Source organism: Sminthopsis crassicaudata, chromosome 2 (assembly GCF_048593235.1).
Source record: "Sminthopsis crassicaudata isolate SCR6 chromosome 2, ASM4859323v1, whole genome shotgun sequence".
In the NCBI taxonomy this organism is placed as follows: Eukaryota; Metazoa; Chordata; class Mammalia; order Dasyuromorphia; family Dasyuridae; genus Sminthopsis; species Sminthopsis crassicaudata.
This window is the reverse complement of record NC_133618.1, coordinates 36,666,727-36,680,312: the sequence shown is the minus strand read 5'-3', so window position 1 is coordinate 36,680,312 and position 13,586 is coordinate 36,666,727. Positions and strand designations below refer to the sequence as shown.

Here is a 13,586-nt window from a genome sequence, read left to right as displayed (position 1 = left end):
AAATGCAAGCCAACAACAATAAAAAGAGTGAAAATACTAGGTTGTAATCTATACTCAGTTCCCACAATCCTCTCTCTGGTTGCAGATATTCCAGAATTTTTTCTTGATTAGTCCATGCTGACTTTTTCCTTTTCCAGATTTTCAGTAACTCTGCCTTTAATCCAATACCTTAAAATTTCAGCAGGAATTGAAGGAAAGTTTGTTGGTTTATAATTTATAACACCATTATTCCATTTTTTTGAGAAAGATTTATCTTTAACCTGAAAAATCAAGTTAATGTTTATGCAGCAGGTCCTTTTGTTTCTCTTGCTTATAACTAATTCTGAATATATATACACATACACATATCTGAGACCAAGATTTCTATTGTCAGCTTTACAGTTCATCAAATCCATGATCAGGATCTAGTCATTACAGTACTTGAATCTATTCCAGAAGTAGAAGGACAGTTCTATTTCTACCTTCATAACCAGATTTTCTTTTCCAAAATCTATTTTTTCTTTTACTTTCCTGCCTTTTTTTTTTTTTTAATAGTAAGATGAATAAAAACACTACTTTTATTCCTAGAGACTTCAGTTTTGCTCGGGACTTCATAATTCCTTGTGATACTATGTAGGAAATCCCATTAATCTCTTCATGAGTCAACAGAATTAGGTAGTAATCATCAAGTTTTGTAAGTGTGTCACTTTTCAGATTCATTGCCTGGAAGTCAAGAGATATCACTATATTTAATATTACTGATAAATAGCTAACTTTATACCATGAAAAGGAAGTCTGTAACTAATATCTCAGGTCTTTTCTTCCTTGGACCCTTAGTGGGTGGTCTCACCCATTAATCTGTATCATGGTAATTTGGGATACAAGGAACTGTGCCAGCATCATAGGTCATGATTCTCATTATTTTGAAAGAGACATATCTTGCTTGTTTCTCACCATCAAGGGTCTTTCTTCCCTTTCTTGTGTTCTCAGTCTTCTACATTCTAACAAGGATACTGCTGAGTTTTTCCAGCATTCTTTTCTTTATTTTCACCTTGAAGCCTTTCCATTTTGCTTTCATCATAGAGCATTGAATATTGACCCCCTTTTTTCCCCCAGATTTTCTTCATGAATATAATGTATTTGGAAGACTTCATACTGAAGAGAAACCACTTGAATTTAATGAATGTGGGAAAGCCTTCAACAGTAAAAATGATCTAGATCAAGATCAAAAAATACATACTGGAGGTACACCTTGTGGCTGTAATGACTGTGGGAAAGTCTTCGGTCAGAATCAACACCTAAAAATACATACAATATTTCTTACTGCCAAGAATCCATTTGAATATAATGAATATGGGGAAGCTTTCCTAGCTGAACATCAAAGAATTCACACTGAAGATAAACCATATAAATGTAATTTATGTGTCAAAGTTTTCAGCAGTAAATACTTCTTAGGGCAACATGAGAAAAATCATACTGGAGATGTACTCTATAGATGTAATGAATTTGGAAAAAGCTTTAGAAAGAAAGGAAGCCTATATGAACAGAAGAGAGCTCACTATGGTGAGAGACCTTACTTAATTAATAAATATGGGAGAGCCTTCACACAGCAGGGAAGCCTAAAAATCCATGAGGTAGTTCATAATGGAAAAAAGTCCTTTGAGTGTAATGAATGTGGTAAAGGCTTCAAGCACCGATCAGTTCTTTTAAGACATCAGACAAGTCATACTGGAGAAAAACCTTATATATGTAATGAATGTGGAAAAGCCTTCAGCCAAAAGGGAAACCTTAAAATGCATAAGATAATTCATTCCAGAAATAAGCCTTTTGAATGTATGGAATGTGGAAAAGGTTTCCGGAATAGCTTTTCCCTTTTACAACATGAGAGAGTTCATACAGGAGAGAAACCCTTTGACTGTAATGAATGTGGGAAAGCTTTTAGTCAAAAGGCAAACCTTAATTCACATAAGAGGATTCATACTGGAGAAAAGCCCTATGTATGCAATGAGTGTGGGAAAGCATTTAGCCAAAAGGCCAGCCTTAATTCACATAAGAGAATTCATACTGGAGTGAAACCATATTCATGTAGTGAATGTGGAAAGACCTTTAGTCAAAAGGGAAATCTTAAAATGCATATGGTAACTCATACTCAGAAGAAGCCCTTTGAATGTATTGAATGTGGAAACAGCTTCAGAAATACTTTTCACCTTTTACAACATGAGAGAATTCATATTGGACAGAAACCCTTTGAATGCAATGAATGTGGGAAAGGCTTCAGACATATTTCAGTGCTTTTGAGGCATTATAGAAGTCACACTGGAGAGAAACCTTACGAGTGCAATGAATGTGGAAAAGCCTTCAGCCAAAAGGGAAATCTTAAAATGCATAAGATAATTCACACTAGAAAGAAGCCCTTTGAGTGTATGGAATGTGGGAAAGGCTTCAGGAATAGCTTTTCCCTTTCACAACATGAGAGAATTCATACTGGAGAAAAACCTTATGTGTGTAATGAATGTGGAAAGGCCTTCAGCCAAAAAACAAACCTTAATTCACATAAAAGGATTCATACAGGAGAAAAAGCATATTCGTGTGATGAATGTGGGAAAGCTTTTGGAAATAGCTTTTATCTTTTACAACATGAGAGAATTCATACTGGAGAGAAACCCTTTGAATGTATTGAATGTGGGAAAGGTTTCAGGTACATCTCAATCCTTTTGCGACATCAGAGAACTCATACTGGAGAGAAACCTTATGAATGTAATGAATGTGGGAAAGCTTTCAGCCAAAAGGGAAACCTTAAAATGCATAAGATAATTCATTCTAAAAAGAAGCCCTTTGAATGTACAGAATGTGGGAAAGGCTTCAGGAATAGCTTTTCTCTCTTACAGCATGAGAGAATCCATACTGGAGAGAAACCCTATGAATGTAACGAATGTGGAAAAACCTTCAGACAAAAGACAAACCTTAATTCACATAAAAGAATTCATACTGGAGAGAAACCCTATGTATGTAATGAATGTGGGAAAGCATTCAGCCAAAAGGCCAGCCTTAATTCACATAAAAGAATTCATACTGGAGTGAAACCATATTCATGTAATGAATGTGGAAAGGCTTTCAGCCAAAAGGCAAGCCTTAATTCACATAAGAGAATGCATGCTGGAGTAAAACCATATTCATGTAGTGTTTGTGGCAAAGGCTTCAGTAATAACTTTTACCTTTTACAACATGAGAGAATTCATAGTGGAGAGAAACCCTTTGAATGTAATGTATGTGGGAAAGGCTTCAGACACATCTCGGTCCTTTTGAGACATCAGAGAAGCCATACTGGAGAGAAGCCCTATGAATGTAATGAGTGTGGGAAAGCCTTCAGCCAAAAGGGAAATCTTAAAATGCATAAGATAATTCATTCTAGAAAGAAGCCCTTTGAATGTATGGAATGTGGGAAAGGCTTCAGGAATAGCTTTTCTCTTTTACAACATGAGAGAATTCATACCGGAGAAAAACCATTTGAATGTAATGAATGTGGGAAAGCTTTCAGCCAAAAGACAAACCTTAATTCACATAAGAGAGTTCATACTGGAGAAAAACCCTATAAATGTATCCATTGTGGGAAAGCCTTCAGCCAAAAGGGAAGCCTTAATAAGCATCACAAAACTTGTAGGGGAGAGAAACACTTTGAATAAATTGAAGGGGCACTAGCCTATAGTCAGAGCTTAAACAATTATAATTCAATACTTACAGACCCTTAAAATATAGTGAATTTGAGAAAACCTCACATAGTTCATTGGAAGCATGGGATTCATAATGGGCATAAACCCTATGATTCAAATGAATGGGAAAACCTTCAGCCGGAAGGGAAAGTAATATACATATTTGAGAAATCTTTTTCATGTAATGAGTGGGATTTTAAAAAAAAAGTTATATAAACTTTAAGAAACATGAGACTTAAAGCTGGACAAAACATGAATGTACAGAATATGAAAAAGGTTTCATGAGGAAAAAAAACATTGTACATCAGAAAATTTATACTGAAGGCAAGGACATAGTGTAATGAATATGAGTAAACTTTTAAAAAGTAGAAAGTGAGGATCACAAGAGACTTCATACTGGAGAGAGAAATCCTTTGGATGTAATGAAAGCCTTCAGGCCAAGTCAGACCTTTTTTTATACATCATAACATCATTATGGTGGGTAATTTAAAAAAATTGGGAAAGCCTTCGTCTAGCGGAAATAACTCACAGAGCATAAGCTAATTCATACTGGTGAGGATCTCCATAAATGTAATGAATAGATCATGCCTCATCCCAGATGCCATGCTGGAATTTAACTGCGCAAATATATGATGGAGGGGAAAAACTTTGGAAAATGCTAGTCACAGAATCTCAAAGTTGGAAAGCATTTTTAGAAGCCATCAAGTTCAGCCTTCAAACAAAATTGCCCCTACAACATTTCAGATTACCATTTGGAATTTCTTTTAAGATTTTAAAAGAAGGAGAACTTGCTGCCTCCCAAGGAAATTGACTCCATTTTTTGGATAGGGCTAATTATTAATAAATTTATACTCTTTTGACACATTTTTTAAAAAGCAACTTTTCCCTATTCCTCCTAGTTTCACCTGCAGCTGAAAAAACAAGCTTAATTTCCACAGATGGTATGAAAGATATTTGAAGATAGTTATGTCATTCATCTATCACCACCACCCCTGAAGTTTTTTCTTCAGGTGAAACATCTTTAGTTCTTTCCTCTTATTCTTATGAGTTGGTCTTGAAATAAAGGCCCTTCACCTTCCTGGTTGCTCATTACAGCATATTCCCTCAGATAATACTAAGATGTTCCCAGAATGAAGAAATGGCAAACATACTAAGTGCTGGAAATACAAATGTGAAAATGAGACAGCCCCTGCCTTTAAGGAGCTTACATTCTAATTGGTTAAAATCACGCAGCATAGAGGAATGTTTTCCCAGGAAAATTGAGAAATCACAAGAAGGGTGAATGGAGCCATAGAGAAATTGACATGGTTTTTGGTAGTAGCAGTAACAGTATTAATTTAATTTTCAACATGGTTCCTGAGCTGGAAAAACAGGCAGTGAGGAATATGGGGACAAGGGTATGCATATGGTGGCAGTGAGGATGGCATACTAACTATTGTGGAATATGAAATGTGACTAAGGCAGCTAAATATAGAGGGCTGTGTGATGCTCTGTGAGTCAGAGCAGCTTATTTCTCAGGGTGAATAATCCAGAGATGAAAGATATATTTAAGATAAGATAATTAGATTAGGAATTATTAGTTTTTTTGGTTATACAAACCCCATTGGCAGTCTGGTGAAACCTGTGAACCTCTTCTCAAAATAATGTTTTTAAAATGTGGAAGATAAAATACTTAGGATTATGAAGAAAATTTATCTCATTGAAGTAGAATTATCAAAATATTTTTTCCATCCATGTTCCCAGCCCTCCTGAAGCCTATTTGTGGTCCCTCACTTAAGAATCCCTGCTCTAGATTTGGTCTGGACAGTGTTAACAGTATGGCAGTATCTCCTTCATTTTGATGATTATACTTCTCTTCACATAGCCTAAGACTGAATTAGCATTTTTGGGCTATTCTTTCATGATACTTGACTCTTTGTAAGTCTATATTCCACACAGATCTTTACATATGTTTCAAATTAACTGCACTCTAGCTGTACTGTTTCTCCTTTGTACTCAGGTGTAAGATTTTATTTACATGTTACTATAAAATGTCATCTTAATTTGAACTAATATTCTAACACATTAAGTTTTTGTTTTTGTTGTTTTTGGAATCTTGATCATTTGGTTCAAAGTATCATTGATCTTTTTGGGTTTTTGTTATGGTTTCTAATAGTTTTGTCTTCTAAACCATTAACAAAACTCATGTAGCCCAGGGGTCATCACAGATCCCTGTACTACTTTATTGAACATGATGTCTCAAATTGACTGGAAAAAGTTGTCATTAAATGAAATTATAATTTATTCAGTTCTGAAGAGGTCATGTGAGATTTTGCTCCCAGCTACAGTAATATCTGTTTCTTTCAGAGAGAAATTTCCTGTTATAGTACAATGTAACCCACATATGTGACAGAGGTTCTGTACTTAACTGCTCACACATGTAAGCCAGTGGTTTTTTGGTACTCTTATGTCCTTGTCTTTTAATTAGAGATCATCCAGATAAATAAGCACTTCCTATTAGTTCACAATAACAGTTATTTTTTTGCATGAGCTGCTGAAAAGTAGCTGGGTGTTTTGGACAACCTTTTTTTGTTGTTGTTGTTGTGCCTTATTTTGATTGCTGTGACCCACCTCACAGTTTTGAGGCATTATTGATGGATAAAAATTTACTTTTATCAGTGAGGCTGATAAATGGATTATGTCAGCATCATTATTTTTGTTATGGTTATTATTGTTAGTCTCATTTATTTTCTTATTATCACTTAATTACATTGCAAAGTGCAACCCCTGTTTTGGGAGACTTTTCCTGAATAGAAGAATTTTTTGTTTTAGATAAGATTTATTTTAATGATTTTTTTTTTTACTTACATGTTAAGAATTCATCTTTTTCATTTTGAAAGATTTAAGAACTCTGATAAATGACGTAAACAATCACATCTCCAGAGGACTGATAAGGGAGTATGCTGTCCATCTTCTGAAAGGAGTGATTGATATAAGGTGCATACAAGTGGATATGTTTTTGGATATGGCAAATGGTAGATTTATTTTACTTGACAATGCTCATTTGTTACAAAGATTATGTTTTTTTTTTGGTATTGGGGGAGAAGGGATCTTGCTAAGAAAAGAAAAAAAGAGACTCATTGCAGTATTTTTTTTTAATTCTCAGAAGAGAAAGGCTATTCAGAAGAAAATAGACAAGCAGAGTAGCTCTGAAAGTAAAATGTTGAATTTATTGTATACTTTTTTTAGAAAAGCAAACTGTATAATAGACATTCATATTTTCACATATCTAATTTTTCTTTTCTACTTTGCTAATGAAATATTCTATTTCTTTTTGGTATCCATTAACTTTAGAATAATTTTTTTTTTAAGAATGTAAGCTACTTGAGGGCCAGCATATTTTATTTTAATTGTATCCCTAGTCCTCTACAGAGCAAGTGCTTATTAAACTACTGTTGTTTATAAGGTACTAGTTTTCTTTGAAACATAGTCATTTGCAGTTTCATAGAGTTGCATGGTAAAAGTTCGGTAGGTATTTTCCTCTTGTAAAACTTCTGTAAAAGACTTTGTGCTTATGCTTCTAAGAATAGTGTTGTCAAGGTCATTCTTGGGCTTATTCGAATTCAAAATGAGGAGTTTGCCCATCCTGAGGTAATTGCCATCTTCCAGTGTCACCTACTATATGCTCTCTTTAATTATGAATATCAGCACATCAGAGGTGTCCCTTCCTGTGAGTGCCTCCATTTGAGTTCACTGGAGGTCTTTAATATGTACTAAAGACAAGTTGCTTCAGAAACAACTTGAGTTGAGAAAAGAATGTTCTTCAACTCAAACATATGAATCCTGGCCAGTTCATCTTAAATGATTAAGACAGCCAAAGAGCAGCAGAAGTTACTGGTACAAAATGATGTTTTGCAATCTCCCAGCCGAATGCAAATACTGGTGTTTGTATCAGCGTGAAAAAGGCTGGTCGAGGAATACAACTATGAACAGTTACTATCTTCTCCATTGAAGTCTACCTTTTGTCATGGAAGTCTTGAATGAGACGTGGTAGGGAGAATCCCAGATGTAATTATTTTGACTGGAAATCCTTTTCTTATTCTCCTGAATTTTGTTAATGTACAGAAAAGCTGACAGTTTTTGTGATTTTTAAGTCCTGCCTTTTGACTGAAGTTATTGTTTCAATTTTATGTTGAATTTTTAATCTTTAAATAATGTCATCTACAAATAATTATATTTTGTTTCTTCTCTATATGTAATTTTCCTGATTTCTTTTTCTTGTCTTTTTGTTATAGCTAGCATTTCTGGAACTATAGAATTGTTGTTAACAATTTTTGCTTCTGATTAATCATAAAATCCCCTGGTGTTTCTCTGTTACAGATGATGTTAGTTCTAAGTTTTATACTCAAAAAGAAAAGATCCACTTATTGTTAGGGTTTTTCAGTGTTCTAATGAGACAGTGTTGTATTTTAATCAAAATCTTTTTCTGTATTAATATAATCTTGCTTTTTTTGGTTATTAATGGCAAATGCAGTGACTAATCATGACTTCAGAAGATAGATGATGAAAGCTGTGTTAGGAGGCTGCTCGAAGCTGTCCTCAACATAGGGAATAACAGAGTAGCATAAATGACTGAACTCCCTGAAGGAATGACTTATAGAAGAGATTTATTTGATAAGGATACAGTTGCCAAGCACAGGTCAAAGATGTATTCTAATCTGATTTTGGTGAGTTCTGGTCTCTTGCTCAACTCCTTTCCCCCTTTTTTTCTTCATGGAAATGAGCTATTGTTCAAGTACCCAAAGGGCCACCACTGTCACAAGTACAATGCCTTCTGTTACACTTGAAACCTTTCTGGTTTTGCTTCCTTTGTGGCAGAGAACTGTCCAGAAGTCTTCCTTCCCTTGTAACTTGAATTTTGAGCTGTATCCCTGCCTAGTGGTTTGCCCTATTGGTATTCCATGTGTGCCCCAAGGCCTCGGCCAGCCCATGGGAACTATTGCCTAGCACTCGCCCATGCTGCTCTTTTGCCTCATCACCCACCAGAAAGCTGCTGGATTAGAAATGTGGTGGAATGAGACATTTTCAGACATGGCCAATGAGTTGGTTTGTTGTGTTTCGCTATGCTTGTTACCTAGAAAGGGTGCTTGGGATGCCTTGGATAGTGACACAGATACAAAATTAAAATGAAAGAAAACAATAGCAATGAAACATTTAAAAATACAAGAATGGAGCCAGGTTCAGACCTGGTTAAATTCAATATACTTTTTTTCTAAACAAACACAACTTCAAATACAATCCTTTTTTCATTTTTGCATATTAAATATTTGTTTTACACACACACACACACACACACACACACACACTACATAGCAATTGCGTTTGGAAATGTTTTATTTTCCTTTTTTGGTAAATTCTTTTCCCTTCCTGTTCCCTGCTCCCAACCCATCTCCATCTCTCTTGAAAAGAAAAACAAAAACCTTTTGTAACATGTACATAGTTAAGCAAGCTCCCTCTTTGGCCATTTCTAAAAATATATATATCTGATTCTGTAACTTGAATCCATTATTTGTTTAATTGAGGTGGGTATGATGCTTTGTCATTGTTCCTCTGGAATTGTGGTTTGTCATTGCATTGATAAGTCTTTCAGAATTGTCTTTATAATGTTGTGGTTGTATAAATTGTTCTCCTGGTTCAGTTTACTCTTACCAATTTGTATTTCCCTGATTTCTCTGAAACCATCCCTTGAATCATTTCTTTACAGTGCAATAATCCATTACATTCATATATTGTAATTCACCTTCTTCTTCAGTTGATGAGCATGCCTTTAATTTCCAATTCTTTGCCACTACTACAAAAAGAGCTAGTATAAGTATTTTTGTACATATGGGACTTTTTTCTCTTTCTTTTATCTCTTTAGGGTATTGGCTTAATAGTGGTAGGAATGAATCAAAGGGCATGCACAATTAAAAAAAAAAAAAGATTTTTGTTTTTAGTTTTTTCTCAGTGGAGTGGGGGAACTAAGGGTAGGGCTGTTCCCCACTGCCATGAAAAAGGGGTCATTGAAACATGTTTAAAATGTATAGAAGGAAACAGGAGGAAAGCCAGAAGAATCACAAGCAGAACAACTCTGAAAGTAACATATGCTGAATTTATTATATAATTAAAATGAAAAGAAAGCTGTGTATAGTAAAAGTTTAGTTTTATGTATAACCCTTTCTGTTTTATGTTTACTGAAGTGCTGATTTTAATTGATTTAGTTTATTAAGTGCAGAATAAAACTAAATGCAGGAAAAATTATATGCAGAATTTAATAACTTCTTGGGAATAGTTCCAACTTGTTTTTTATGGCTGGGCAAATTTAAACCTCCACTAACAAAGAATTAACATTACCGTTTTCCTGTAGTTACTCCAATAACTGTCTTTTTTGGGGGTGTCATCTTTGCCAGTCTGATGGATATAAGATATAACCAGAGTTGTTTTAAATTGTATTTCTCTATTAATAATTTGAAGCATATTTTTAATATGGCAAGTTAAATTTCTTTCTTTGAAAACTGCCTGTTCATATTCTTTAACCATTCATCTATTGGGAAGTGACTCTTGTTCTTATTAAATTTGAAGCAGTTCCTTATACATCTTGAATATGTGATTTTTATTAGTGAAATTTCAAATATTTTCCCCATTGCTTTCCTTATAGTTTTAATCACCTTAGTTTCATTTATGTAAAAACTATTTTTTTAAGCATCAGAACTATCCATTTAATCTTATATTATTCTTTCCATTGCTTATATAGTCATGAATTCTTCCCTTACCCAAAGCTCTAAAGAATATTTTCTTCATTCATCCTCTAATTTGTTTATGATGGGACTTTTTATATCTAAACTCTATATGTCCATTTAGAGCTTAAAGATATTGATCTAGCCTATTTTTTACAAGATTGCTTTCTCAGTAGTTGTTATCAGTGAGCCTTTCCTCTTGGAGTTGGGGTCTTTAGGTTTATCAAACATTGTATTTGTTTTTGTATATTATGTACTAAATCTTCCATTCATTGACTTTTTTTTTAATCAAGTTGAGAATTTGAAGGAGTAAACATAGAAAAAGAAAAAACAGTGACCATCTTTTAGAGATGATGTGGTTATCTAGAGAACTCAAAAGAATCAGCAAAAAATGAGTGGAAAAATTAATAGCCTAAATGAGGTTTCAGGATTTGAATCACAGAAATCATCAGCATTTCTGTATATTGCTGACAAAGTCCATCAGGCCTGGATAAAGAAATTCTATTCAAAATAACAAGGGTGTATAAGATTTTTGGAAGTTCCTGTGCTGAGACACATGAGGATAACAGGAATGCAACTACAAAACATTTGACAAAACTAGACAGACATAATTGGAGAAATGTTAATTCCTCATGGGTAGGGTGTGCCAATAGTAAAGACAATACTGCCTAAATGACTGCTTATTCAGTGCCACACCAGCTAAACTACCAGAAGAGTCAAAGCTAGAAAAAAAAAGATGCAATTCAACTGGAAGAACAAAAGGTCAAGATTGAAGAGAAATGATGGGAGGGAAAATGGAAAGGAAGCAGTCTTGTAGTATTAGATTTCAAACTATTATACCAAAAAGCAGTAATCATGAGATTTACTTGGCACAGATCTAAAAGTTCTAAAAGAATGTTCTGGAGGCTTTTAAAAGTCAACATGACCAAGAATAAATTCCCTTTTTTTGTCTTCCAAACTTTCCTGTATCTGTCTAGGGCTAGTCTACTGGATTCATAACTATGGCATTAGCCATGGCTCCTTGCTCTCCCTTAGACCACATGTGCATTTTTCAGCCTTTATAAGCATTTCACTCACATCCAACCTTTTCTCTATTCACTCAACTTCTACCTTAAATTATTGCCTAGATTATTACAACAACCTAATTGATATCCCTTCCTCAGATTATTCTCCACTGTGGTCCATTTGCACATTGGGATGAAAAAATGATTTTCCTTAAGAATAGATCTGATCCTATGGCTCTAGTGACTTCTTATTTTTTCTAGGATCAAATATATTCTTCTGTTTGTTTAGCTTTTAAGACCCCATACTCGTCTGCTTCCCTACCAATCTTTCGGCCTTCTTGGTGTTATTTTCCCTCGCGCTTTGTAGTTCAGCTGGTGGGCCACAGCTTCTCCCACAGGACGTCCCATCTCATCTCCCCAGCTTTGGCTCTGGTTGGCCCACACGCCTGGAATGCATTCCCCCCCTTCTCTCTCCTACATAGAGTCATCTTCCTTTAAGACGCCACCGAAACAGCATCTTCTGCATGAAGCCTTTCCTGCTCCCTAACTGCTAGAACCCTCCCTCCTTCACTACCTTATATTTAACTATTCTGTATATATTTGTATTTATTCAGTTTTTATTTATATTGTATACATTTATATATGTACTTGTCTCCACCATTAACATGTAAGCTCCTAGTGAGTAGGGATTGTTTCTTTGTATTTGTATACTCAGTGCCTAGCACACAGTAGATGTTTAATAAATACTTGTAGATTGAAATGTGTTTGTGTTTTTATGTATGAGTCTTAAGTTCATGATTAAAAAATTAATTTAAAAAATTTAAGAGAAACTTTAAAGGCCTAGAGAAACTGGCCCTTTATCTTGAAAGAATCCTGTGAAAAAACCATATATAGTGTGTTTTGTAATCCTTGCACCTATTTTTCTTCCAAGATATAATCAGCCATAATTCAAAGCTTTCAACAAAACCCCACTGGAATACAGATGGATTAAATATAGGTTTTGTTTCTCCTTTAGAGAGCATTTACTACTAATGGAAATGGGCAGGTACTGCTAATGTCAATACCTATCATACTCTTGGACTTTGATCATGGAACCTAGGGCACAGATGATTCTACAGATTTCTTGGGGGCATGCAGTTAAATTGATAGAATTTTATTGGACAGATAAAAGTACTCATTTGATTATCTTTGGTAGTGTGCAATTATTACTACAAATATTTGTTTAACAGATGGATCTGGGAATTGTTCTAAGTCTAATAATTTAGATGCATTTTTGCCTTAAGAAAAAGTTTCATTATCTCCTATTCAAATTAAACAAATTAGCACTTGTTATGTTAGGTATTGTAAATACAAAGTTTACACACACACACAGTTCCTGTGTTCAATGAATTTCCAATTTTCCTGGACAATGGTGTCAAATAGAAATTAATCCCTGTAACTCAATTACAAAACCATAGATTATCATTATCTTGTGTTGTAGGACTAGCTAGAGAGAAACATGGTTTGGAGAAATATATGCATATACATGAAATATTTATGTTTATGTTTGAAAATCATTCACAGAGGTAATTTAACCCATGGAAGTTGATGGTATCATGATATAGAAATATCAAAGATTTATTGATAGGTATACTGCCAATCATATATCAATATGCACAGATGTTTTAATAGCTGGTTTATTATATTTTTGGAGTTTAAGCTTATACCTAAAAATTACCATTAAATCCTAGTTTTCATAACACTTATGCATATTCATCATATCTAGATTCATCAGAAAAAAGGAAAAAAAACCAAAGGTACACGTGAACTTTATAGCGACCAAGGGAAAGATTAACATTTCAAAGATAAACTTGTAAAAGTTATTGAAGGTATGGGGAAGAAGGTTTGCATGTTGAAGAAGCAAGAGGGGTAAGATATGTCAAGTTGTAAATTGATTAACAAACACTAAAAAGAGTTAATCTGGAATTTAACTAGCCTAGTAGCACTTATAAAACTGAATTTGAAATTCTTTTACCCCTGACCATTTTATCACCTGGATTAAGTTACTGGAGGTTTTAGGTAAATTCTACACTATAAAGAAAGTCTCAGCTGATCATTTGATTTTCAAGTAAAATAGCCACCCTGAAGTCAATACAAAG

At 34.3% G+C, this 13,586-nt stretch overlaps 1 protein-coding gene across 8 annotated transcripts in view; it reads left to right on the top strand.

The window, feature by feature from the left end:
• Positions 1-12,208, top strand: part of LOC141554155 (uncharacterized) — a 37,472-nt gene extending 25,264 nt beyond the window's left edge. For all 8 annotated transcript variants that reach the window (XM_074285755.1, XM_074285753.1, XM_074285759.1 and 5 more), the window contains exon 6: positions 1,096-12,208. In XM_074285755.1, coding sequence (XP_074141856.1) covers positions 1,096-3,662 — 2,567 coding nt within the window. In that variant the 3' untranslated portion in view covers positions 3,663-12,208. The remainder of the gene's footprint in view (positions 1-1,095) is intronic.
• Positions 12,209-13,586: the final 1,378 nt, after the last annotated feature.